This window comes from Paramisgurnus dabryanus, chromosome 23 (assembly GCF_030506205.2).
Source record: "Paramisgurnus dabryanus chromosome 23, PD_genome_1.1, whole genome shotgun sequence".
NCBI lineage: Eukaryota > Metazoa > Chordata > Actinopteri > Cypriniformes > Cobitidae > Paramisgurnus > Paramisgurnus dabryanus.
Genome location: NC_133359.1, coordinates 10802306 through 10829078, shown reverse-complemented (window position 1 = coordinate 10829078; position 26773 = coordinate 10802306). Strand labels below are relative to the sequence as shown.

General features: G+C 36.5%; 3 protein-coding genes and 1 long non-coding RNA gene across 6 annotated transcripts in view; 2 read left to right on the top strand and 2 right to left on the bottom strand.

Moving 5' to 3' along the window:
- fgl2b (fibrinogen-like 2b) lies at window positions 1–6606 on the top strand. Its single transcript, XM_065291952.2, has 2 exons — window positions 1–3844; window positions 5530–6606. The coding sequence occupies exons 1-2, from the start codon at window positions 115–117 to the stop codon at window positions 6231–6233; spliced, it is 4434 nt and encodes a 1477-aa protein (XP_065148024.1). The 5' UTR covers window positions 1–114; the 3' UTR covers window positions 6234–6606.
- Window positions 6607–9294: 2688 nt separating this feature from the next.
- On the bottom strand, window positions 9295–11218 carry tmem60 (transmembrane protein 60). Its single transcript, XM_065292400.2, has 2 exons — window positions 11072–11218; window positions 9295–10322 (listed from the first exon to the last, which is right to left on the bottom strand). The coding sequence occupies exon 2, from the start codon at window positions 10283–10285 to the stop codon at window positions 9881–9883; it is 405 nt and encodes a 134-aa protein (XP_065148472.1). The 5' UTR covers window positions 10286–10322; window positions 11072–11218; the 3' UTR covers window positions 9295–9880.
- A 2669-nt stretch (window positions 11219–13887) lies between these two features.
- On the top strand, window positions 13888–16133 carry LOC135781832 (uncharacterized). Of its 2 annotated transcripts, none has more exons than XR_010545269.2 (6): window positions 13888–13933; window positions 14232–14316; window positions 14391–14454; window positions 14605–14655; window positions 14989–15056; window positions 15184–16133. It is a non-coding gene; the product is annotated as an uncharacterized lncRNA (long non-coding RNA). The 2 variants fall into 2 exon arrangements; XR_010545270.2 differs by having other exon boundaries at window positions 13904–13933; window positions 14408–14454.
- Window positions 16134–19703: 3570 nt separating this feature from the next.
- Window positions 19704–26773, bottom strand: part of immp2l (inner mitochondrial membrane peptidase subunit 2) — a 107600-nt gene continuing 100530 nt past the window's right edge. The window contains exons 4-6 of one of the 2 annotated variants that reach the window (XM_065291954.1): window positions 23972–24037; window positions 21599–21701; window positions 19704–20104 (exon numbers count right to left, since the gene is read on the bottom strand). In XM_065291954.1, the coding sequence (XP_065148026.1) occupies window positions 19967–20104; window positions 21599–21701; window positions 23972–24037 (307 nt within the window). In that variant the 3' untranslated portion in view covers window positions 19704–19966. The remainder of the gene's footprint in view (window positions 20105–21598; window positions 21702–23971; window positions 24038–26773) is intronic. The other variant, XM_065291955.1, reaches the window with a different exon arrangement.

The following is a 26773-nucleotide window of genomic DNA, read 5'->3' as shown; positions in this document are numbered from 1 at the left end:
CCTCTCTGAGCTCTCATTGCTCTGTTAAAGGGAGGTGGTCCTCCAATCCCTCCTGATTCTGCTCTCTCACGTTCTTCAACACATGCAACAGACCTCCTCACAACAAAGGACAAAATGTGGCTCGCTGCGTTGTACATTTGGGGAATCCTGTTAGCATTTTCGGCGTGTGACAGCTGCTCAGATCCTAAGATCCTAAAACTAGAGCCTCTGGGGAACTGCGAGGATGAGGAGAACTTCTGCCCTTACCAAATCACGCTGCCTCCTCTTTCCATCCAGCTGCCAAGGCTAGAAAAAATGGCCAGAGAGCTGCAAAACCTAAAGGAGCTGGTGAACCAGCTGAGAATTGACTGTCAGGAGTGTAAGGAGAGACAGCGGGTTGAGAGGGATGGATGGAAGGACCACGATGAGGAGGAAGAGGAAGCTCAAACTTTGAGACATAATAATAATTTAAGCGGCACAGATCAAGCGGTCAGGATCATCACCTCAACCCTCCCGCAAGGAAACGGAGCAGAGATTGAGGGAATAATCAGGAGTGATGTGAAGAGGATAAATCCATTCAGTTTAGAAAGCCATGAATGGAACATTGACAGGAATGATGCAGACCAAGGCACCACTGATCAGATTTCCGAGATGAGCAAAGAGGTTAAAGGTTTTGATCTTTCACTTGAAGACACATCAGGGGACACATCTGAATTAAGACAAGTGTTCTCACCTATAACCGAAGACATACAGAGAGGCCGAACGTTTCAGCCAGATGAATTATTAGAGTCGTCTATTCCACGAACAAAAGATTTTGTACAATCCTTAGCCCATGGGTCTGAGGTGAGCAGAGAGGTACAAATATTTGATCCCTCAGTTGAAGAGACACCGGGGGACATATCTGAGGTAAAACAAGTCTTCTCACCTACATCTGAAGTAACACACACTGAACAAAGGTTTCAGCGAGGTGAGTTATTAGAGTCCTCTATTCCAAGAACAAAAGACTTTGTACAATCCGTAAACTATGGGAATCGACAACCAAACATTTTTAGGGACAGAAATGTGAAGAACATCACCGGCATCCTAGCTATGAGAAGGAGGATGCAAAATATCACCAATGCGAATGGACTGGGTAGCATTTCAGGGAATGCTAACACAAGGACGATTTCCGCTGGTAACAGACAGCTTGTTAACTTTTCCAGGACAGGTGGACCACTAAGGCCAAAGATGTACATTAACAACAGAGCTGCCAAGGTAAGCGACGAAGACAGACTGAGAAACCCTGCGGTGGTGAGGACGCATCCACAAGCAAGAGACAAGACAATCAGACCTGGGCCAACAAGAAATGGATTTTCTCCATTAAGGAGAGCTGGAATTAACAGTGGACTAACACTATCATCCCAAGAAGAAAAGATGACGGTGATAAACCCAAATCCTGACACCAACAGTGGACTAACCACATCAATGGAAAAAGAAAAGATGAGAATAATAAACCCAAATCTTGGCACTAACAGTGGACTAACCCTATCAACCCAAGAAGAAAAGATGACAGTGATAAACCCAAATCCTGGCACCAACATTGGACTAACCTTATCAACAGAAGAAGAAAAGATGAGAATATTAAACCCAAATCTTGGCACTAACAGTGAACGAACCTCATCAACGGAAGAAGAAAATATGAGAATAATAAACCCAAATCCTGGCACTAACAGTGGACTAACCCTATCAGCAGATGGTGAAGAGTTAACAATAATAAACACAAGACCTGGCACTGGACTTCCCTTATCAACAGAAGATAAAAAGATGGCATTAATAAACACAAAGCCTATGACTAACAGTGGACTAACTCTGTCAGAAGATGATCAAAAGATTACGAACAAAAAAGACATAAGTACAGACTCTGATTCCAGAACAGACTACGAAAATGACTTGAAAGATGCAAGACAGGTGTCTGCGGATGAAGAGGAAAACTTCAGAAAGCTAAACTCTAAAACTAAGATTACAACAACCCAAACAAATCTGAGGAAGGAAGACCAGGAGGATGTTAGCCACACAGCCCAAATAACAAACAAGTCCTTCAGTACGATGAACAGAGCCGAACAGCCAAACTTAATTATAGCTGAGAGCGAACATATGGGAACTGATGCAAGTCTGGTTATGAGTAGCACCGATGCAGACAAAGCAAACTCATCTTCCCCAGGGAGACAGGTGGAAAGGGAAACATATCCAACCCCAAATAAGAGAATACAGACTGTTGATGGCCATGAGGATCTGAGGTCCATTATTTTGGATATCACTAATGAAAGACAGACTAACCCACTCCCTCCAGATCAAGAAGATCACACACAGTCTGGAACGGTTACGGAGGCAGTAAATAAGGAAATAAATTATAATTCACTAAGAGCAGAGACTGTAAAGAAGACCATATTAAGCGATAGTAAACCCAGTCAATTGGAAACAGAGCTTGTGAACCCCACCCACATCCCAAGTGTGAGGGAGCGTACGGCAAGTATAGCCAGTACGGTTGAATCACCTGTAGTAAACCAAGGGACAAGAAGAATATTAATATCTCAGCCCATTAAACCTAAAAGTGGGGAAGATATTGGAAACATTCTTTCTATTAACAGCAACAAGAACATCAGCAGGATACGTGAAGCAAGCAACATAAGATTTCTGAAAAATATCACACGAGTGATGCCAAAATTCCCCATACGCCCAGGCAGACATCCAACAACTGTGATTTCATCTGGAGCACCCAAACCTAATACCATCAACAAAATATCAGGAAACAGCAGTGTTGTGGTACCTTCTAATTTTCCCATCTTACTCCGTAACAGCAGTTTTGGCAGAAGAAACGGCACTTTAATGATGAAACCAAGTTATGTAAGAAGGAGGCCAAATTTGCAAACCGAGCCCAAGGCAAGCATTCCAAACAAAGGTTTCAAGACAAACGTAAGCTCAGTGACTCAATTCATCAGCTCTACAGGGAAAACATCTGACAGTAGAGAAGAAAACAAAGACATCCCGCGGGCGATGGGGTCACATGTTTTGACTAATCTCACCAGTACAGGTTCGAAATCACTACCAGAGATTACTCGAAATGCAGGCAACACCCTAGATTTGGAAACTGTTAGACATGGCAAGGATCACAGCAGCGTAACTGTGATGACATCAAAGGTTGGGGACAACAAAGAGGACTCAAACAAAGACAACTCTCTGCATAGTGGTGAACCCGATTCCCTCAGTGGTGTCGAAGAAACCAAACAATTAAGTTTGTTAACTACTGTTACTAGCAGTGAACGCCCAGTGGGAGTGGACAAAATCGGCAGCATAAAGCCGCAGAATTCAAGGCCAACTGCATCCACCCGAAACAAAGAGTTATCAGGTGTAAGTGAAAAAAACGGCCATGAAGAAACTACAAAACACATTCCTACAATGACCAATAAACACGTCGAAATAGTTCAAGACATGAGTCAGGCTACCATCTCACCACCCATAAGCTTTGAAAATACTGTAGCAACAAGAGAACTGGAACTTAAAGAAGAAAGAGTGCAAAAATACTCTGGGGACGTATTATCAAATCCAAATACTGTCGATGATGTCCAAGGTAATAATGGAGGGACATACAAAATTCCAGTTGTTTTGGATACGCTTACAAATGTTGAAGAAATCAAGGGCTCAAAAGTTTTCTCACTAAGCCCCGAGGATACAGCTGATGGATTTAAAGCGATTGCAGTCGGCGATGACGTAACTCAGAGAGATGGAGCAGAGACCAAGATCCATAGCATCTGTGGCAGTGACTGTATAAACACACCAACCCAACAGCCCGCAACCCAGAGCAGGCCTCTGTTAAATTCTGAAAGAGGTAAGGAGTACCTTATGTTGTTAACCCCTTAAAGTCTGCAGAACCGCCGGTGAATCCAAAACTGCATTATTACATTTATTAAAAAAAAAGTTGTGGAGAGCAATGCTTTCTGTAAAATGAGACAATTTTTATCAATTTACTCCTAATTAAAGTCTAATTATACTGCAGAGCATAAGTAGGTGCAGAGTAAGGTATGAAGCCATAGTGTTTATTTCGATATAACACAGGGAACATTTATAGTTTGATCACAAAGTACATCAAGTTTAAAGGGACATTCCACTTCTTTTGAAAATATGCTAATTTTCTAGCTCCCCTAGATTTAAACATTTGATTCTTACTGTTTTGGAATCCATTCAGCTGATCTCTGGGTCTGGCGGTAGCACTTTTAGCATAGCTTAATTAGCATAATCCATTGAATCTGATTAGACCATTAGCATTGTGCTAAAAAATAACCAAAGCGTTTCGATATTTTTCCTATTTAAAACTTGACTCTTCTGTAGTTAGATCGTTTACTAAAGCCGACGAAATTAAAAGTGAAATTTTCTAGGCAGATATGGCTAGGAAAAATACTCTCATTCTGGCATAATCATCAAGGACTTTGCTGCTGTAACATGGCAGCAGCAGGCGTAGTGATATTTCGCAGTTCCCCAAAATAGTCCCCTGCTTTTGAATGTAACCAAGGGAACTATTTTCGGGCAGTTCGTAATATCAGTATCAGATTCAATGGATTGTGCTAAGCTATGCTAAAATCAGCTGAATGGATTTCAAAACGGTAAGAATTAAATGTTTTACTCTAGGGGAGCTGGAAAATGAGCATATTTTCAAAAAAAGTAGAATGTTGCTTTATCACTGAGGCATGCAAAAACAGTGTGACAATTGTTGTTTTTCTGGCACAGAGCTTGTTGTACAAAAGAATACATTTCAGGAGAGTTCAAATGGGGACATAAATTAGGATAAAAGCTACCCTGACAATTAGTCAAGAATTAAAACAATATGAAAACTAACACGTTGTAAACTCAATGACCCCTTTATCTTGATGGTGTGATTCCAAAAATTCTTTACATTAGGATGAGCATAGGATGCTAGAGGATACAGAGCTCATCTGAGTAACAGATGTGCATTTTGTGAAAGTAAAAAGAGGCATGGACCAGCTGCGGGCCTCTTCCATTCTCTGTTATATTGGCATGTCAGGTCTTTATTGAACTTGAAGGAAAGCAAAGACTTTTCTGCCTCATGCACACTATGTGCTGTATCATCCAATGCCTAATAGCAGAACTTTTAATATAAATACTCGTGTATGGGGAGAAGCACGAGGCAGACTTTGGGCCCATTGTGGTCCAGTATAAACTCCTTTAACTATGGATAAGTAAATCCAGGTGGCTCAACTTTTCATGCATACAATAAACGAAGGAAAAACGTGAACAAAAACCTTTGAAATGTTTCCGTTGGCTGATGATTAAAGATGCATTTCTGTGCATTATTTTTTTGAATTGGTCTTTTGTAATATTTACTTGTATAGTTTTATTAAAAACATATTATTGCTTTATAAACAAGACTGGCCTACAAACGTCACAATCAAGAAGACGCTTAAGTAGATGGAAGCATGCGGATTACAGTTGTTTATTCATTGCTGCAACATGTTTAACCAACAAAAGGTAACTAATAATGTCTTTTAATGCCTACAGGGCGAGGACTGCCACAGGACTGTGCTGACTACATGACAAAAACACAACATAATGGCGTGTACAGAGTTACGCCACGATCAAAAAACAGCACGTTCCAAGTCTTGTGTGACATGGAGACCACCGGTGGTGGGTGGACATTGATTCAGCAACGCTTTGATGGGAGCACTAGTTTTAATCACACATGGGATGAGTACAAGAAGGGGTTCGGTAAACTAACAGGCGAGTTTTGGCTTGGCAATGACAAGATCCACTGGCTGACCCAGGCGAAAAACATGTCATTGCGAATAGAGCTCGAAGACTTCGAAGGAGTTAGAGAATACGCCCATTATGACCGATTCCACGTGGCCAATGAGAGCCAACAATACCGCTTGTCCATCGGTGGTTATTCAGGGACAGCTGGCAACGCCATGCAGTTTAATAAAATGTACAATCATGACCAGAAGCTCTTCACAACTCCCGACAGAGATAATGACCTGTATCCTTCTGGAAACTGTGGGGTTTATTACAGCTCCGGCTGGTGGTTTGATGCATGCATGTCTGCGAACTTAAACGGCAACTATTATCACACAAAATACAAAGGGGTGCGTAATGGAATATTTTGGGGCACCTGGCACAATATCACTATGGAGTATTATCCAACCAATGAAAGACATTCTTTTAAGACTGTCAGAATGATGATCAGACCTCGAAACTATACAAACTAAAACAAAGCTATCTTTTGAATTAAAATTATTGAAATAAAACTATAAGCTACGTAGTAAATTGCTAATCTTGTGTGTGGTGTCAGGATGGTACAGATGTGTTTGTGTATTATCATTTTGTTTAGAGAAATGTTGCGTTCCATTAAACATATTATTACTTGCTTTTTAAAGACATTTTAAAAGTTTATAGTTTGTTAATAGTGTATTAGCATTAGTAAACTTCATAATGGGTTATGTGTGAGTAAATTTAAAGATACACATTTTCTTCTCAATGTTGCTGTAAGTTTAAACTTTTATATTTTATCTGCTGTAAAACGGAATCTGTAACTTTGTTGTTGTAACAAGTTATAAAATAAAACTTTTATGATTTATCAAGCCTCAGTCTCCTTTCACTTTATTACAGAAATAAAAAGCAGCATTACTGTAAAACCTAAAAGTTAACTCAACTCAAACCATTTAAGTAAACCGGTGGTATTAGTTTTAAAACACATACATTTGAGTACTGTTAACTTAAACAAATTGAGTCATGTGCAGTTATGCACTTATATTTAAGTTCACACTACTTAAATATAAGTGCATAATTGCACATGACTCAAGTTCACAGTACTTAAATTTATGTGTTTTAAAACTTAAATTGTCTAATGCAACCGGTTTACTTAAATGGTTTGATTTAAGTTAACTGTTAGGTTTTACAGCGTGGGAAAAGAAGCAGATTCTTCAAAATTGTGGTCCAAGAAATTCATATGACTTTAAAGGGATAGTTAACCCAAAAAAATTAAATGCTGTCATAATTGACTCATCCTCATGTTGTTGTAAACCTGTATAAGTTTCTGTATTCTGATATTTCGATAAATGATGGTAGACAGTTGATGATGGTACATATTGACTACCATAGTATTTGTTTTTTCTACTATGGAAGTCAATGGGTAGCATCAACTGTGACTTCACCATCAATTATCAAAATACCTTCATTTGTGTTTGACAGAATAAAGAAACCCATACAGGGTACAATGTACAACAACATAAAGATGAGTAAATCATTTCAGAAATTTGTATTTCTTTATTGGTGATTTTATAATTGCAGTTATATTTTTTATATTCATCAAATGGTTATATTTTTAATTATTTTAATAATTTGGCACTCATTGTCATGGAACACAAGATCTTACAGGCATGGGAGGATTAACCATATGGACAAACTGGGTGAGTGCCCAGGGGCACCAAGACCTTAGGGGCACCAACTGAAACCAACAATAAAAAATTAAATTTTTATAATATTACGATAGTACTTGTTTTTTAAGACATAAGTCGTGCATCTTATGCCAAGTAAGCGTGACATGCACAACAACTGTCTGGAAAATGATTGGCAGACAGCCAAAAGTGCCACAAACAATAAGGAGATGTCGGAGAAGCGGCAGCAGCTAAGTGGCAGTGCCAAAGAAAATTTAAAAAAGACAAAGAGCACATTTAGCCACTTTACACAAAATCCCACAAATACGCAGTTTTCTGCTTGCCATTGAATATAAGCTGGTTAGGGACATAGATTTCGAAGACATCATATGCCAATTTGCTTGGTCAAAATCCTGAAAAGTGCAATTGTAAATTGTTTGAGAATTTGTGCATAATATCACTGCAATTTTTTTGTTTGTGTTGTTCATTACAAGCAATGTAGCATTGCACCAGTGAGCAGGTGCACAATAACAATGTTGTTAAATATGCTTAAATAGTATAGTTTATTTTTGTATGTTCTTTTTTACAAAAGTGACATGTTTATTTTGACAGCTTGTGCAATTTAATAATTGCTAACTTTCATTTTTACAAAATCTTATAAATTATTAAGAAAGTGGATTCTTGCACGATCATTTGTGAGGTGGGTCGGGGGGCACCTGTATGGAGCTGTTGCTCAGAGGCACCACAAGGTCTTAATACACCACTGGTTACAGGCCATAATAATAATATATTTTTGTGTAAAAAGTGTTATATACACTGTTAAAAAGTGAAAGTTGGATCTACTTAAAAATTACTTCACCCGGTAATACCTAAAAAAGTTAGGTGAGCTTTCTCAACTCAAATTTCTAACTTTGCATAAAAAAAGTTTAAATTCTTTTTGAGGTGTTACCGACTGAAATAATTCAGTAGTATGTAAGTTCATATTGTTAAATAGATTTTTTTAAGTAATGACAATATGAAAGGATTAAGTCAAATTAAAGTGAAAGTTCATTTTTTTGAGCGCAGTAGGAATAAAAATTACTATGGTTAAGTCAATGCGGACCATTTTTTTTTGGGTGAACTGCTTCTTTAAGTAATTGCAATATAATATATTTTAGGATTATTTAGATTTTCAGTATTTAAGTAAATCCAACTTTCACTTTTTACAGTGTAGATGACAATCATGATTTCCTGTTGTGAAAATGAGTCTGTGTCAGTTCTGTTTTGTCAAACTCTGTTATCAGGGTAGAGTAACTTGTTAAAGGGGACATATCATGAAAATCAGATTTTTTCCATATTTAAGTGCTATAGTTTGGGTCCCCAGTGCTTTTATCAACCTATAATGTGAAAAAGAACAACCCAGTAACTTAGTTTTGGTAAATCATTCTCTGCAAGCATGTGGAAAAATAGCTTACAGAAATTTGGTTCCCCTTGTGATGTCAGAAGGGGATCTTGCTATAGTAATACTGCCCCTTAATCTGCACTATCCTACCACAGCACTGCCATTTAGTGCAGAGATCAGCTCATTTGCATTTTATCTATATGGTATTTTGAGCTAAAACTTCACATACATACTCTTGGGACACCAACAAATTATTTTATATGTTCCATTTAACAATTTTTAACAGGACTGAAAGTCATAAACAGAGAAAGGCACAATTGGTCCAACATATCTTGTGATCCATGATATTAAGTACCAAATAAAACCCTTTGAAAAAGCAAAAAATAACTTATTATATATTTTAATATCTTGTGAAAACACCTTCCATGCATGTTCACATAAACACCTTATAAAATATATTAATAATAAATTAAATTAATAATAGGCACTTATGAAAATGGAACGCATAGTAAGAAATGTTAAATGCATCTTTATTTAATGGCAAGAACATTGCTATTATTGTTTTATTATTTACAGATTTTGACCATAAGAGAAAATAAAACTGAATTATTGTGCAATGCAAGCGTATGATATCGAAAAAAAGACAGACATAAATATACACCATTATGGTAGAACACATCTTTTCATGTTTTGTTACAGTACTAGTTGAAAGAAACAGTATCTTAACTGTCCAATAGTTTAGAGGTACGTCACTAACGATCTCAGTGTTTAACTAAAATGTAATAAATACAATCAACATTCACAATAAAATCATTTCTGTCACCTGAGCGGAAACTCACCACCGAAATCCATAAACCTCCCTGCATCAATAATATGAACATGCAGGCAATTCAGCATAGTCATCACTCGGCCTGTAACATACAAGCAATTCCTGAAAAAAAGAGCTTTAAATTGCGATACGTCCCTACAGAAAAATCTCTTCTTCATGAATGACATACAGTATGTATTTTAAAGATGTTTTACTCAACCCCTTATGAACACAGTAAAGATGATTTGAATTACAGCTTGCATATCTCCTTTAAAAGTACCGTTTACATGCTCAGTCTCTTCTGAAGTGAAAAACGTTGTACCCCAGCTCGACCAATGCCCCTGTCAGCAGTGCCCACAGCGGTACGCACACCGAGCTCACCAAAACGTCCATTAGTCTTTCTAGTTTGGCACACAGCATCAGACAGAACGCCAGTTTAAGCAGCATGGCCACGAGGTACCATACGCGCTTCTTCAAGTTCTCTGCCCCGTTGCGAGGGTCGAACACCGGCTTGCAGCGGCCTGCCATTTTGACAATGAGCATGAGAAGGAGAATGACATCGAAGGTCCAGACAGGAAGGAAGATAAGGAACCAGCTCCAGTGGATTTTCTCGTCCAGCTTCAGGACCAGCATAATGAGGAAGATTAACGTGAAGATCCATGTCAGGAGAACTCTCTGGGCGAGGGACATTTTCATTGGAAACGCTGGCCTGAGGGCACAGCACTCGAATGATCTGAGAGCGGGCCGACACAGGACAGGAAACAATTATCATCAGGTGCATCACATGTAAAACATTACATTTATGCAAAAATTAAATGGGCAAACTGGCATAGAGCTCGAAAGCCTGAAATCACATTGATATTCAATAACTTAAATTACAACCTGCAAAAAAAAGTTGTAAGGTTGTGAAAAATAAAAAATAAACCCAAAATGATGCTGAAATTGTGTACTTGTTCCAAATAGATATAGTGTTGCTGTTTTGTGGTGGTGGTGCAATTTTCTTAGTTTCTTTATTCAAAACGAACCCAGATTTAATTTTGCATTTACATTTTAATATACATTTCTGAAAGGCATGTACGTGATGTTTAAAGCCCATGGTAGGGCATGCTGAAATTAGCATAAAAGGGGAAATATTAAAAACTAAGGAACGCTAAAATTCATGTTTGAATTCTCTCACATAATATAATGTTCAAGAAAAATGCATTCATGTAAAACAGAAGCATTTTATTAGACTTTGTGACTGCATGCATGTTCGTACACGAGGTTATGTTTACATTCTGTATACACTTTATTTAACCAGAAGTCCCTGATTTTCACAGCTTTAATGTTTTATTTAACGAGTCATATTTATGATGTGCAGTTATATAAACGATGTCACAATACTCAAATGAGGAAGATTATCATCATTAGCACAGAACTAACGTTAGCATGGATGGATGAATGACCCGACTGCTTTATAAAGGGAAATAAAGAAAATCTTACCGAGGACGAAGACGATCCTGGTTCTGTTTTGGTTACAAAGATGTATAATTAAAAATAAACATCTCTTTACAGTACTGTGTGTGTTTTAACAACGCAACAGAGACGATACGTTTTCTAAACAACTTCTTTCTTGACATGCATAAGCAACTTGTAGCGGCCGCAGCGCCACCTGCCGGACTGGAGAATGCACGTATGTGCGTCACTCACAAATGACACGAATTTGTTTAAAACCAAAACATATACAACACAATTTTTCATCCCACCAGTACTTTATTTGGAACAACCGAGATATCTTGTATCAAAATAATCTTAGAAAGTACAGTAAAAAATTCTTAACTGTTTCCCAACTCCTTTACTCAGTAGGTTTTATCCTATGCAGAATTCTCATCTAAATTAAAATTTTCAGTAACTCCCAAAAAATGTATTGTTTATGTGTTTATCTTTTGTTATGGATGCCATACCTAAGAAAGCTATACTTCTTAGGGAGGCTGTTAAATTAGCGAACACCCCTTTTGAAATCCCAATAGGAAAACGCCCGTCATACCATAACTTTAAAATCGGATCTCTTGTAATAATTCTAATGTGGTGTCATATTGGGGGAACTTTGTTATTGAATTGAAAAATGTATGGACGCTTCCCCTTAAATAATGAATAACTAACAAGGTGAGGGAAGTATCATTTAAATTGTTACATAGGTTTTATCCAGCCAAAGTATACTTAAAAAGACTTCAAGTGGATATAGACACAATAAGCTGCCTTTTTTGTGGTGCTTCCAATGAAACAGCACTTCATATTTTTTGGGAATGTGATTATACACAATTATTTTGGATTGATTTCTGTAAATATATTAACAGTAACCTACTGTTAAATTTTTCATTGTTATTTAAAGATGTATTGTTGGGTTTCTATACCACAAACAAAACAAGAGAAAATGAGTATTACATAATTAATCTATTACTGTTACTTTCTTAATCTCATATTCATTGCAGAAAATGAATACTTTGTCTTTATTTATTTTTTATTTTTCTCAGTATTGTAATAAGTGTAGTTGCACATTTTGTGTAGCTTTGTATTTTTCCATGTAACATATTGAAACACTGGTAATAAAAAAACTCAATGAAGAAGGAAAGAAATAAAAAATAAAATAAATAATTTATAATTTATATTATGCAGGATAATAAATTTTATTTCAAAATATAAAATAATTGACATTTGATTTATGCATGTATGATTTTACTTTTATATTATTTACACTTACTAATAATTTTGTTCTGCTTTTGGCTTCCTAAAGATACATTTGATAAAAACATGTGTTTATAAATGTGTTTTAATTGGTTAAATAAATTGCAAGGTGTCTACTAAATGATAAAATGTAAGCATTCACTCACACTATGATATTTACCGTCTTTGTTCAACCCCATGATGGCGCTGTTTTACTATCTTGAATTGTGAAGCGTCTGTTTGAAAACTGCTCTTTACAAGTAGCAAGGCGGCACTAACGATTAATCAAATGTAAATTAATATTTAGATCTACAAATGACAAATGTTAGCGATGCTAGCCTTGATTTCAAATTTTAATTTTAAGTGAGAGATGTCCTGCTGAGGAGAAAAAAAATTATATTTTAAAATAAAACATAAACCCAACCATAACTGAACCCTAAAATCAGAGGGAAATGATAAGCGAAAAACAATGGTTTAGAAGCAGCTAATCCTCGTCGTTGTAACCTTAAACTTCCCAGATAGCAGACGGACTCGGCCCGAATGTGGCCTCATGATGGCACTGCTGGCGTGCTGCCGGCAACGGCATGCAACATGTCAGCCAAGTATGGGCCAGGTGTGGCAATGATGGCACTGGATCCATGATGGCAGATAATATTTGGGCCAGTTGTGATTGGGAGGTATGTGGCCCAGATCAGTGTAGTGATTCTGGCCCAGATCAGTCTAGTGATTGTAAGCCACATTTAAAATACTGATTTATAATAAATAATTAGAAGAATTGAAGGATTTTCAGGCTATCTTAATCTGAATGTTAATTTAACCTTTATTAAGTAAAATGTTAGTTTTGTATTAAAAGAAACTAATATATTTGGACATGTTTGTCTACATTTCAATCACATAAACTTGCCTTCAGATCATGGGTCAAGATTATTTTGTTCAAATGACCCTGAATTTCCAAAAGTTTTTCTTTCTGAATTTAAAAGTTTCTATAACGTTGCTTTGAGAAGCACCATGGATCGTTTCTATTTAAACTTGCTTTTGCGCGATTTTCATTGTAGCAGGAGTTTATTCCTGCTGAAGATTTCTGACTTCAATGACTAAACTATCATTGTGTACAATCAGATGTTAGATACTGCAGAAATAAACGTTACTGTGCTGAAGATTTCTGACTTCAATGACTAAGTAAAACTATCATTGTGTACAATCAAATGTTAGATACTGCAGAAATAAACAAAATGTATTGTTAACCTTCGCGTTACGTTAAGGATGCGCAGTTTATTTATGAAGTGCAACAAGAACCTACACGCGGATGACATCAAAGTACTGCGAGAGCGACTCGAAAGATCATGGACAGCATTCTGATTTCAAATCACTCTCGCGGTATTTTAACGTCATCCGTTTCTCAGTTCCTGCAACTCAGCATTACGTTGAACACCTTGTCAAAAATTATTGAGATGGCCAATCAAATCAAAAAAGGCGAGTGCCACTGGCCAATCACATAACAGAAGATGAGCTTTCCTGTTAACGGAAGCCGAGCGGCGGCCAATCAAATTAACCAATAGGCGGGGTTACCGTCGGAGTAGCAGTTACACCGCGTCAATCATTCATAACGGACAGATTTCAAAGGCAGCAGGATGAAAGATAGTAAGTACCTGAACTTAAATATTTAAACTCAATCATAAAAATGTTTTTGTTTAAATGTCTTACAAACGCATAAAGGGATGCAAACGTTTACGTGATTCGTGTGTAACGTAATGTGTGACAATTAACGTTATATTGATATTAAATTAGCTGTTTTCTATCAGGTTATGAATAACTGTGATCATATTATAATGAAGTAATCGAATTTGGTTATCTGGTCTTCCTGATGTTAGAACATTTATATAAAAAACATATTTAAAAATGTATTTCTGTAACGTTTAATTTCCTTTTTTGATGAAAGTGTGTCTGTGTTCATCAAGTCATGAAGACTCTGGAGTGGGACAAGAGAAGGATGATGGGGTGTATATTCCAATAGACACATTAAGGTAAATTAAATGTTGAGGCTCATGTTTGCATCTTTGTGTTTATTATCAAAAGATTGCTCTATATGGCTAAATAGTCACATTGTGATTTCAGTGAAAGCTGATAAATACAGAGGGCTGGACAGTGGTTTCATTCATTAGGTGAGTAAGAACTGACCATAGCCTAACATTACTTTAGTTACCCGAATTGCATTGTTGAATACAAAGGAAAATGGTAAAAATACAAATATTTTGAATATATGGAATACTGTGAAATTATTTTCTGTTAATCATCTGCTGTGTTTGCTTCAGGTAAAGAGGTGGGACAAGGATGCTGACAGGACAGGAGGAGGTGACATTCAGGTTAGTGACAGTACATCAGGGCCACCATTTAATTTAATGTTAATTTAATTGCTTCCAAAATCAATATTTACAAATATTTAGAATTATATCTGCAAAGCTGAATTTCTCATAGGTGGATAAAGTATGACAGCAATTGTGAAGACCTTAGACGTGCAGTATATGGTTCTTCTCTCTTTCATTTATATTGATTTGACTTAATTTTCTTGGTAACTAATAATGGGGATATTCCTAATATAATATATTTTAAATACATGCTTAGAACATATCTCATTTGCTTTGTATCTAAATGAAAAGTACCTCTTTAAGGTCTAAGCTATGTTTCATTTTATTTAGACATTCAGCGCAGACATTTTCATCCAAAGCAACTTGAGGGAGAAAACAGAAGCAGTTCATCCTAAAAGGTTCATCTTCTAATTGTTTATCTAACTGTTTGTTTTAAAGTATACCATTATGCTTTTAATTACTTTATTATATGGCTTTTGCTTCATAACAATTATTGATTTGCATCTGTTTTCTTTTATATAACAGTGGGCTGCTGTAATGTTTACATCTATGGAAAGAGGAGCTGAGAAGAAAAGAGACACTGGAAAGCAGTACTTCTTGTTGAGGACAATCCTGAATAGGAACACTTTCTCATACACATAGATTATTATTAGTGTTTGATTGTTTGTTTCATTTTTATGAATTGTATTGTTTTAATTTTTCGTTTTATTTGAAATTACCCTAGTTAGATTCATGCTAATACTTTAACTGGACCTTGTATCTTTGCTGGCTGGCTGGTTGTAGAGTTGGTTTCACATACACATGAAGTTTCTAATTAACTAACTTTTAAGTTCAGTTTGGTTTAAACTTGTATTTACCCATGGTAATTCATTTAAATTTCTATTCATGCGTATATATTAATTTCAATGAACTTCTGTATTTGTGTATAGCTGGCAATTTGGGCAAGCTACATTTAACACACAAATGTAACTGTCACAAAGGTTTTTTTTATTATCAGTTTGTTCTAAACTTTTGTTTGTTTACTAAGGATGAAATTGCTTTGTAATTTAAGTTGTTGTTGTTAGACTCATGCCAATAATGTATTTGAACAAACTAGTATTTTTGTTTATTGCTGGCAGTTTATACTAGAAGAGTTTTAACACATACAATGTCGTAGTGTTATTGACTTGTGTGCTATTGATTAATAAAAAGGCAAACAATTTGAAAGTAATTTTTCGTGTGATTTATTTATTAATATAATTTGGGCAAGATTAGGCTGAGTTATGGCTCAGTTTTGGAAGTTCTGGTTAAATGCTGGTTTTAATATGGTTGACCTATGGCTGAGAACTGGTACCGATGTTATAACCTGTTCTGGCCCAGGTTTGGGCCAATTATGGGCTATTATCTGTCAGAGACATGGGCCAGTTGTGGCCCATGTGTGGCCTTTGTCCGTAATTCAGAACTGGGCCACTGTAGGGCCGTCATTCTTTGTTGTATGTGGGCCGAGGAAAAACTGGTTGTGTGGGCCGGAGCTGGGCCTGAACAAAATTGCTATCTGGGTTAAAACAGACTGTAAACGTATTTCTGAAATCTGATTGGTTGATTGAAATGTAATCCCATATAAAATAATGTTGCCCTTAAGACATCAACCACTTGGTAACTTCAGAGTCTTTAAAAATGTACAATTCACGTGCCCCCCCTGGATTAGTTGGTAAAGCAATGTGTTACCAGCGCAAAGGTCTTGGGTTCGATTCCCAAAGATCATACATGATAAAATCATCTGCCTAAATAAATGTAATTTCTTTGAAAAAGCATAAGCTCTCAGCCTATGATAAAAACATGTATATTTTCTCATTTCTATCAGGTCGATTCCACACCAGGGATAACCGTCAAAAATCCACTAATTACCAACGATAACCTATTTTCTGAAATACCCTTTAGGATAAATGAAAAGGTGCAAAGTGCATTGATACCACACAAAAGCCACATGTATGCTGAATGAGTTAATGAGCTTATTAGTCGTTGCAAATATGCTGTTGTAGAGGCCATTACTGAAGCCTTAAGGGAGCGTCACACAAAAGACAGGTAATAATACAGCGGATTCTGTGCTCCTTGTTATTTATCAGCGAAACCAAACAACTGCCGGCTGCCTTCAGGTCCGGAGCTGAGGATTGAGTTTTAATTGGGTCAGTCTGATTCTGCAGCCTGTTGCCACCATATGAGATAACAAAAAGAGATGGAAAAAAAACCCTCTGCCTTTATAAAGCACATTACAGTATACATATGTAACTTAGATGTTTTGCTGCTCCTGCATCATGCTTTTCATGTTTTAAAGGAACACGCCCACATTTTGGGAATTTAGCTTATTCACCGTATCCCCCAGAGTTTAAGTCCATACATACCTTTCTCATCTCTGGGCGTGTTGTAACTCTGTCTGACGCAGCCCCCGCTAGCTTAGCTTAGCTTAGCACAAAGACTGGAAGTGAATGGCTCCTGCTAGCATACCGATAAGTGACAAAATAGAGTTGTGAAAATCACTTCGCCCAGTAACTGAGAATATAGTTATGTATACTGTTAAAAGATGGTTGTGTCTCATTTGACCTTGTTATTTGAACACAAAGAAAGATATTTTGAGGAATGTTTGTAACCAAAACGTTTGTGGACCCCATTTACTTCCATAGTATTCTTTTTCCTACTATGGAATTGAATGGGGTCCATGAACAGTTTGGGTACAAACATTTCTCAAAATATCTTCATTTGTTCATCAGACCAAAGAAATGTATACAAATTTGTAAAAACATGAAGGTGAGTAAAGGATGACAGAATTCTACTATCTCTTTAAGGTTAATTGTGACCACAAATGCCGCACATCCACTTCAATCATTTTCAGATAAATTTTTCATCTTAAATTCAGATTTATAATCTTTTAGTTCATAATTCACACAGGACCAGTAAACATATGCTCATATTAATCCATAATATGAAACACATGCAGGTATCCTCTGCACATAAGCGCTTCACGAAAAAGATACACAGTTCAGCTTGCATTTGCATCACCAAATGAAAGCATCTCTTTCACTCTGTAAGGTAAATTCAATTCGGGGCTTCAATTTCGTCTCGCGAGTATGTAATGCGGTTGTCATGTTCAATGAAAGATTGCTTCCCCTCAGAGGAGTTTTGTGGCCACTGAAATAAGCTACGATGACATGATCGCTTACGGTGTCCTAGAGAAGATTAAAAACTTGAAATCATGCTTTGTTGTCACCAATGCGAGACGTCTTATTTACCTGGGACAAGAATCCAGAACGCCATAATGTGAAAAACACATACACAGTAAAAAACAACAACTTGAACCTACTATTATAAGTTTGTACTTGTGATAAGTTGACATAACTTATAAAAACAAGTTGAAATGGTTTAACTTAATTAGTAACATAAAAATCTATGACAGTGTATTTAAGCTGAATATAGTACACGTACGCTTTCAAATTGTGGGTATTTAGGCCCTGTTTGTCTACAATTCAATTATCTTCATCTTCTGCAGTACCCCAAAGATTTGCGCCTGTTCCCCGGCGTACTTTAGCCTTAGGGCTGTCTGTGTTGATTTATGTTTGACAGACATTGAACACATCACAGCCTTGTTCGAATATCCGTATTGACCTGTGGCCACTCACATTAAATCCTATCGAGTTTAGTCTTGCATGGCGTTCGACCTCCTCGAGGAAAGCAGTCTTATAGCAATCAACAAATTCACAGCCATGGCATTTAAGGACAAATCTATCTTAGGCAGTGCGGGATCAATACAAAATTGCAGCCAATTTTTGCTCTTACGCAGGGTTTGCGAATAAGAAAATACTTTATCCACAACACAGAACAGGTGGCTGTGTCAGATACGCGTTTGATAATGATGTCAAACAAGATCTTTGAAATTTAATCATGAAATATGAAATGTATTGCTATGAAATTGGGGTTATATTAAAAATAGGCTTGATTAAAAGGGACACTCCAGGACATATAAGATTAATGTCTGAACTTACTATAACCATTATTTTTAGAAGATTTAAAAAATATTTCCTATAGAATTATTTAAAGTTTTTAGATTATCATTATCAAAAATTATCATTACCGCAACATGATATTACATTAAATATATGCATTTGAAAACTCATGTTTCGGTAATGAGAACTAAAAAGTTGTCTACTAAGACAAACAAAATTTCAACTTTTAGAGATAAAATAAGAACTGCTTACCTGGTAGCCATCTTGAGTGTCACAGTCAATTATGTCCCTTCCAACTATTTTTTGTTGAAAATGTTAGTTCCTTTAGGCCTTAAACAATGATTGATAATTGTTGCGGAGGATGAGAAAATTGGTCTTGGACACATTTATATTCTTTATTATTGTCTCTACATTAACCAATGATCACCAAATACCCCATGTTTCACATTTTTTAAATTATAAATTTTCCATGTCAAACAACCCAAATCCAGTCATGGACACGTTGCGGTAATGAAAATGTTCCCCTTAAATGTGGAAAAAACAACAAAATTGGTTTGTATGATGTCATTTGAAATCATGTGCATGAAGAGATGTTTGTAACTGTATGCTTCTTATTTTAATACTCTTACTGTGGATTTACTTTTTTTTATTAAAATGTTTCATGACACCTCATAAGTCTAATTTCGCAAGAATCACCCTACTGTGTGCTTCGGTTACTTTATTTTTACATTTTAAATTCTGACGTTCATCATTTGCAATGTTTTAAGTTACATCTTTAGTGATTTTGCATCTGTTTACTATGTTTTTTAAGTGTTTTTTTTTTTTAGTTTAAAAAAAGCCTGCATGCACTTAGAGGGTTTTGCAGTGAAAGACAGTCAAATTTGTTAAATACCAATGAAATGACTAAAGTGATATTTGTAAAATAAGACATTTCAATTGACATTTCATTTCAAACATAAGAGCCTGATAAAAATGCTAATTTACAAGAAAACATGTCAGGCGTATCTGAACTCTTTAAAAAAATTTAGCTTTGTATACCACTAGAAATGAACCGTTTTGGAAAATAAGTATATGACAGCGTCTTTTATTAAAACAAACATTATAGTACATTGTTTATATCTACTGTAAATCAATAACATGTACAATACTGTACATACCACTTTTGTATCTGTGTGGCATTTGACCATAAAGCACAAGAAGTAGAAGTATGTACAAATGAAAATAATTAACTATATAAAATAACCTAAAGTACAATAAAAAAAATATCAGCAAATTGTCCATTACAATATTCTATGTACTCAAAGTTTGCCATGGATCTATAATTGTCAATTTCAGTCATTACCGCAATCCTCTCCATCCCAGTTTAACAGTGGTCTCCGGTCAAGGGGTAGAGACGGTTCTATTCTTTGCCATCGGTTGGGTGGCCAAATGATGTGAGAAGCCCGGCCGTGAACAAGACCAAGCGAAACCTGTAGAGATTGGTACGATCAAATTTCTGCTTTCAAGGAATCATGAACAGTATAAAATCAAAAACACAATGCCTTGAAAAGAAAAGGTTTTGACAATCTGACGAAGGGCCTGGTGGAACAAGAACTAGATGATATCTGTCATCCACTGAACACAAAGCAATATATTTCCAGCATTAAAAGTAAAAGACCCCATTGCTTTTTATAGCCGGGGGATGTGGATGATTCCAGCAAGCTCTTGAAAACTTCCATTTGGAGGGTATTGTAAATACCTGCAGGGTTTTGATGGATTTGAAGGGGTTTATAATGTAATCACCTGCAGGGATGATATGGAACACACAGATCCTTTCGCTTCAACAGCATGACAAGACCTCAATGTCAATTTAAAGTATTCGAACTGCGGCTGTAATCTCCAAGCAAACCATCTGTGGCTACGGTCATGAAGGATTAAAGTCCAGGTCACACCGTATGTCAGCAGCGAAACAGCACAACATTTTAAAGTGCTACTGTATGACTTTGTCCAAAAAGATCATTAAAGAACTAATAACATTTTAATCTTAATACATTTAAGCACATGAAGGTTGCTATTTCCATTTCTGAAAAAAATCGGTCTACAGTATTAGCATTTATATAGTGATCCTTCGCACATGCAGCCTAAAACAATTTTATTTGTCAAACTGGGACAAATGCAATACCTAATGTTGGCACACTTTCTGTTAACAACTAAAACAATGCATCTTGAAATAATAGTAAAATCATTTATGCACACTGTGGTTGTGGTTGAATTGAAAATCTTACATCTGATCGCTCAGTAAAGTCAGTGCCGCCACTCCCACCACGTGCATCACGCGCTGTGCGTAGGGCACCAAGTGCTGAGGGGGCACCAAAAATAGCCTTATGAAAAAAAATTATAATGCCAATATAATTTAATTAGCCTATAGAAACATTATTAGGCACTTTTTAGCCTTGTATATGCACATAGACTGGCTTTTAAAGGGTATGAGAGATAAGACTCTTTGGTTTATTGCACGTTACGCCCAAAACACACCCATTACTCATTACGAGAATAACAATCCTTTTCGACCGTGCGCTCGGCGCACAAACCATTTTTCCTGTTTTTAAATTAGCAAAAGTGGAATCGGACACGCCCGTTTAGACTGTGCGCTTTAGACAATGCGCTTAGATCGTTAAAATAGGGCCCATTGTGTTATTGGTATTAAGTTATATGTTTGGTAAGAAAAAGTCTAACTGGCAAAAACATAAGTTTTTTTCTCGGGTCGGGGGCATCATAAAGGAATTCATGCTTAGGGAACCAAAATGGCTAGCAGCGGCACTGAGTAAATTGAAAGCAACACACTGGCCGATCTGAGGATCATTTAGTCTGTAGCACCATCAGTGTGGGATAAATTATGTGCTGAAGTTTATAATTTTATTATTTTGGGATCCAGAGAGCAATAGTGATGACTAATAGTGATGCTTGACTTTGCAATTCATTACCGGTCCAAAGGTGTTGCTGTCAAAACTGTGGCCATGATGATCTCCCTCAATCCATAGATGTCCATCTGGAACTCTTACATAACGGTTTTTATATCCCAGGGTCCTGACGGATAAAGTAAAGCAATCAAGTATGTTAACACATTAATGCTTTCTGTTTATGCATAAAAGCTGCATTTTTACATACTCTGAAGAAAGATGCTAAATGCTCACACATTCTTTGTTTTATTTTTTTGATGACTGTTTGTCATAGCAATACTATAGCTCATATCTGTTGCAGACGTAATTTTATGAATAAATTAAATGTAAATGGGTTAACATTTCTAAATAAATTTGCAGATCACTTGCACACATTTTCTTTATTGAGGACCAAGTCTAAAATTTCTGTTAATATTTCATTTTGCAAGAATATTTGGGGGATAATTGTAAAAATGTCAATGTGGTGTAACCGGTCTGTGTCAATTGGTTAAATTAGTATTTTTTATATGAAAAAATAAAAATATTGATAAAAAATGTGTAATAAAATAAAATCATCTAGTTTAGTGTAAAATTTTTTTTTTTTTTTACATAACTTTTTACATCAGTTGTCGAAGATTATTTAGAAAACAGAGCTGTTTTCAGCATATGTCAGGACAAATATTCCAAAAAACGCATTAAAATTTATATTTAGAAATAACTAATAAAATGATTTTTTTTTTTTTGGATGATTACGCTTACATGCCATAAAGGTGGATAAAATATTTAATATTTCTCATTCTTTGGCACAATTGGCAGTTACACCATTTGACATTTTCAGGTCCATTCAGTCTTAACTTTCATAAAAATGGTGCAAACGTAATTTTTTGTTGCATAAAATGAACATAAATACACTGTGCATTGAAATAAACCTGATGGATGCTTTTAAAACAAGATTTTTTTATTTCTTTTCTTGACAAACCGTTTGTGTCACTGACCCATATAGAACAAACAAATACTCTTAAAATGCTGGGTTATCTTCAACCCAGCGCTGGGTTAAAAAAAGATGAACCAAGGGACAACCTTCGTGACGTCGACACAAAAGTGACTCAAACTACAATTCATCGACTGGCCACTAGAGGTTGGCTCCAGAAGGGAGTCAATTTCCATGGACACTCATGTTAAAATGCCCAACTTTACAGCAAAAAAAAAAGTGTTTTTGGTCTAAATAGCAAATTTTGCCCTTTGTGACAGCCTTTAAGTTCTGCATAATTATGGGCATGACTGTTTGAGTAACAGGTGAGTTGCTGGCGCTGTCCCTCCTGTCGTGCTAGGTGGGCGTGGTTTCAGCATCCAATCACCTTTGGTCCACCCATATCCCGCCCCTTTGCCAATTTTCGGTTATACAGGAGTGACACGCTGCCAAGATGGTAACGGCAGGCTCCGCCTACTTTAGGCTTCTTCACAAACCTACAGGTGACGTCACAGACACGACGTCCATATTTTTACAGTCTATGGGATGAACCCAACCTATTACATTGTAATTTAACCTATGCTGGGGTCAAATATAAACATTTTCTTGTTTTTTTTTAAATCAACGGTTGGGTTCGTCTCTTTTTGACCCAACACTGGGTTGAAAATAACACAGTTTTTTAGATTGTACTTATATATAAAACAATCATGAAGCAATCAATCCATGAAGCCCGGAAAACTCATCCAAAGATCACCTTGAGGTGTGATGTTGTTGCCCATGAACGATTTAAAGAGCCACATTAATGTTTAATGACACTTGGTGCTAAATGGAGCATTTGTGCAATACATGCATTTGAAGAGGAAGACAAATTAGAATATTTCAAAAAGCTCAAGGGTATAATCTCATCCTAAAAACTTAGTTTGGGCGAAACGCTTTTAGACAATTTTAAAGGGGACATTTCACAAGGCTTTTTTAAGAGGTCAAATAAATCTTTGGTATCCCCAGGGTACATATGTGAAGTTTTAGCTCAAAATGTCATACAGATAATTTATTATAGCATGTTAAAATTGACACTTTGTAGATGTGTGCAAAAATGTGCCATTTTTGGGTGTGACCTTTAAAATGCAAATGAGTTGATCTCTACACTAAATGGCAGTGGCGGAGTTATCCCCTTCTGACATCACAGGGGGAGCCAAATTTCAGTGACCTATTTTTTCACATGCCTACAGACAATGGTTCACCAAAACTAAGTTACCGAGTTGATCTTTTTCACATTTTATAGGTTGATAGAAGCACTGGGGACCAAATTATTGCCCTGAAACATGTAAAAAAGTCATGATATGTCCTCTTTAAGTGCCTCAGCACAAACAAAACAAACCATGAGGTCATCTAGGGTTATTATATTCATAACTTTAGCATTGGGCACGTAACAGTCAAAACAAACTTACTTGATGAAGTCACCTTCAATCCCTATGACTCTTTTGATGATCTTCTGCTGAGGGTTTTTTGGACTCCTGCAGAAGGAGTGGGAGATATGAGATGATGCTGCCACAACATTTGCATACGGCTCACAAAACCACTCTTGGTATATTCTGGGATGCTGTCGAGCTCAGTGGATTATGGTGCATTAGGGACAATTTTCGGAGACCAGATGGGTCTTATCTGCTGGAGTTTGTCTAAAAAAAGCTCCTCACATGTCAAAACTTTAGAGTTACAGGGGTGCATGTTATTAGATAATATTGCAGTTGATTTGACAAGTTCACATTTAAACTGTTTTTACACAGTGTTATATGACTTTTTAGTGATATAGAAAGAAGAGGATGATAAAGGAATAAATAAATACTTTGTTGTACAGAACTCTTTCCAGCATCTTTATTTTTTAGAGTGTACTTAATAATTTACTTACTAGTTTGTCTTCCTAATGAAGAAACCTCACACAGCTTCCATTATGCTAAGTTCAAGCTTCTGTAAGTGTCCCCATCTGTACATTTGCATTGCAAGTGGGTCTTAATTGTGTTTAAAACACTGAAAGTTCCAGCTAGTAATTCTCCCGAGATTCTGAATTGATTCATTCAAAAACGAGTTTATTTCCCAACCTTAATTATTTTACTAATTTTGACCAGATCCCTCTTTTCATTACCTCAGATGACCTGAACTACGCAGTCATGGACAAACAGTCTTTGATGGACTTCCTACCTCATCCCCTTCAGAACCATTCTGTCACTTTATGCTTTATGAACCCTCACATACAGATTTTTTCTGCTTGTTGCCTTTTCTTTGCTGCGATACAGGCAACGACGGTTTCTTTTAGATGGCTTCTCACGGTTGAAGTGCATACTGTCAAACGATACGAATGCACAGATGCTGAGCAAGCATTTTATTAAAATTGCCTGGTTTCTTTAGTTTGGTTTTTGACAGTTTCAACACCACGTCTTCACATCTAGGAAAGGGAACTAAAAGCTATTATTCCAAGCAATTTGCTTTTAAAAGATGACTAATAGCCGTTCAAACACAGCCCAGATGTCTAGGCTAAGACAAGGCAAAATTTGGGCTGTCAGTGAAAATAAATAAAATAAATAAATAAGAAACCAAACTCCTTGTCATTACAATTGACTTTGCTTCCATGATGGAATATCAAACATCACACAAGTTATTTGGGTTACTCATAGCTGGACTATTTTTGCTCTAGATGGTCTGCACCTATTGCTTGCTGGAATGTTGTATGATATCAATAAAACATTTTGTTAAACTTAAGATATTTAAAGGAAAACACCACAGTTTTTCGATATTTTACTTTGTTCTTACCCCAACTTAGACAAATTAATACATCCCTCTCTTTTTTCAATGCGTGCGCTTAATCTTTGTACAGCGCATCGTGAATGTGTTAGCATTTAGCCTAGCCCCATTCATTCCTTAGGATCCAAACAGGGATGAATTTAGAAGACACCAAACACTAACATGTTTTCCCTATTTAAAGACTGTTACATGAGTAGTTACATGAGTGAGCACAAAGCAAAACATCGTGATTTTTTAAGCGGATAAAAATGAGAACTATATTGTATGGCGGAAGAGCACTTAGTTTGCAGCACTTCGACCTCGGAGCGCAGTAGCATCATCAATCCGGACTAATTTGGCTATCGCTCAAACTCAAAAGTGGCGGAGTAATCAGGAGTGATGATGTTACTGCGCCCGAGGTCGAAGTGCTGCAAACTAAGTACTCTTTCGCCATGCAATATAGTTCTCATTTTTTTATGAGAACTTAAAAAAATCGCCACGTTTTACTTTATGCCACCATACTTACTCGTGTAACTACTCATGTAACAGTCTTTAAATAGAGAAAACATGTCAGTGTTTGGTGTCTTCTAAATTCATCCCTGTTTGGATCCTAAGGAATGAATGGGGCTAGGCTAAATGCTAACACATTCACGACGTGCTGTACAAAGATTAAGTGCACGCATTGAAAAAGATAGGTATGTATTAATTCATCTAAGTTGGGGTAAGAATATAGTAAAATATAAAAAACGGTGGTGTTTTCCTTTAAAGTTTTGTATACATTTATACATTTGATAAGACACTTCAGACAGCCCTAGTGCAGTCTCCATCTGTCACACAGTCCGCAGGCACCTCCCTTCTGACGCACAGACTGATTTGTGTTCTTCAATACTTCTTTAGGCCTGAATATGGTTGCTGTTTATCTCAAGTGTTACATATGGCAGACAGCGAGAATACATTCTGATGCACCGAGCAGAGATTTGCTGTAAAGGGCCGCTTACGCAAGAGCCCAGCTGTGAGTGCTTGCTGTTAGACTTACTTAGCTAAGGACTTCTCAAATTGATTAAATTATGCAAAACGTTTAAGCCAAAATAGAATCAAGTACGAACATGTGCAAATTATGCACAGCTTTCCAAAATTATTAGGAAAAATGACTTAAAGCTGCAGTCCGAAACTTTAGTCTCTATTTTGAGAATTGTTTGAAATTTGGTCAGAACAGCCAAAAAAATGATCCATAGCTGTCACTGGGGCAGTACCTAAAAAGTTCATGTTAGTACTCAGAAGTACATACTGGTACAAAAGAGTGCATATTAGTACCTCAAAGGTACCAAATGTATACATATCTGTACCTAAATAGTACATATATGACTGTTTCTCAATATGCTTCTTCAGCGATCTTGCATTCTCATGTTCTCGCTCTACGTCATCATTAGCCGTCGAAGTTTAATTCCAATTCTCAAGAACGCAAGTACAAGAGG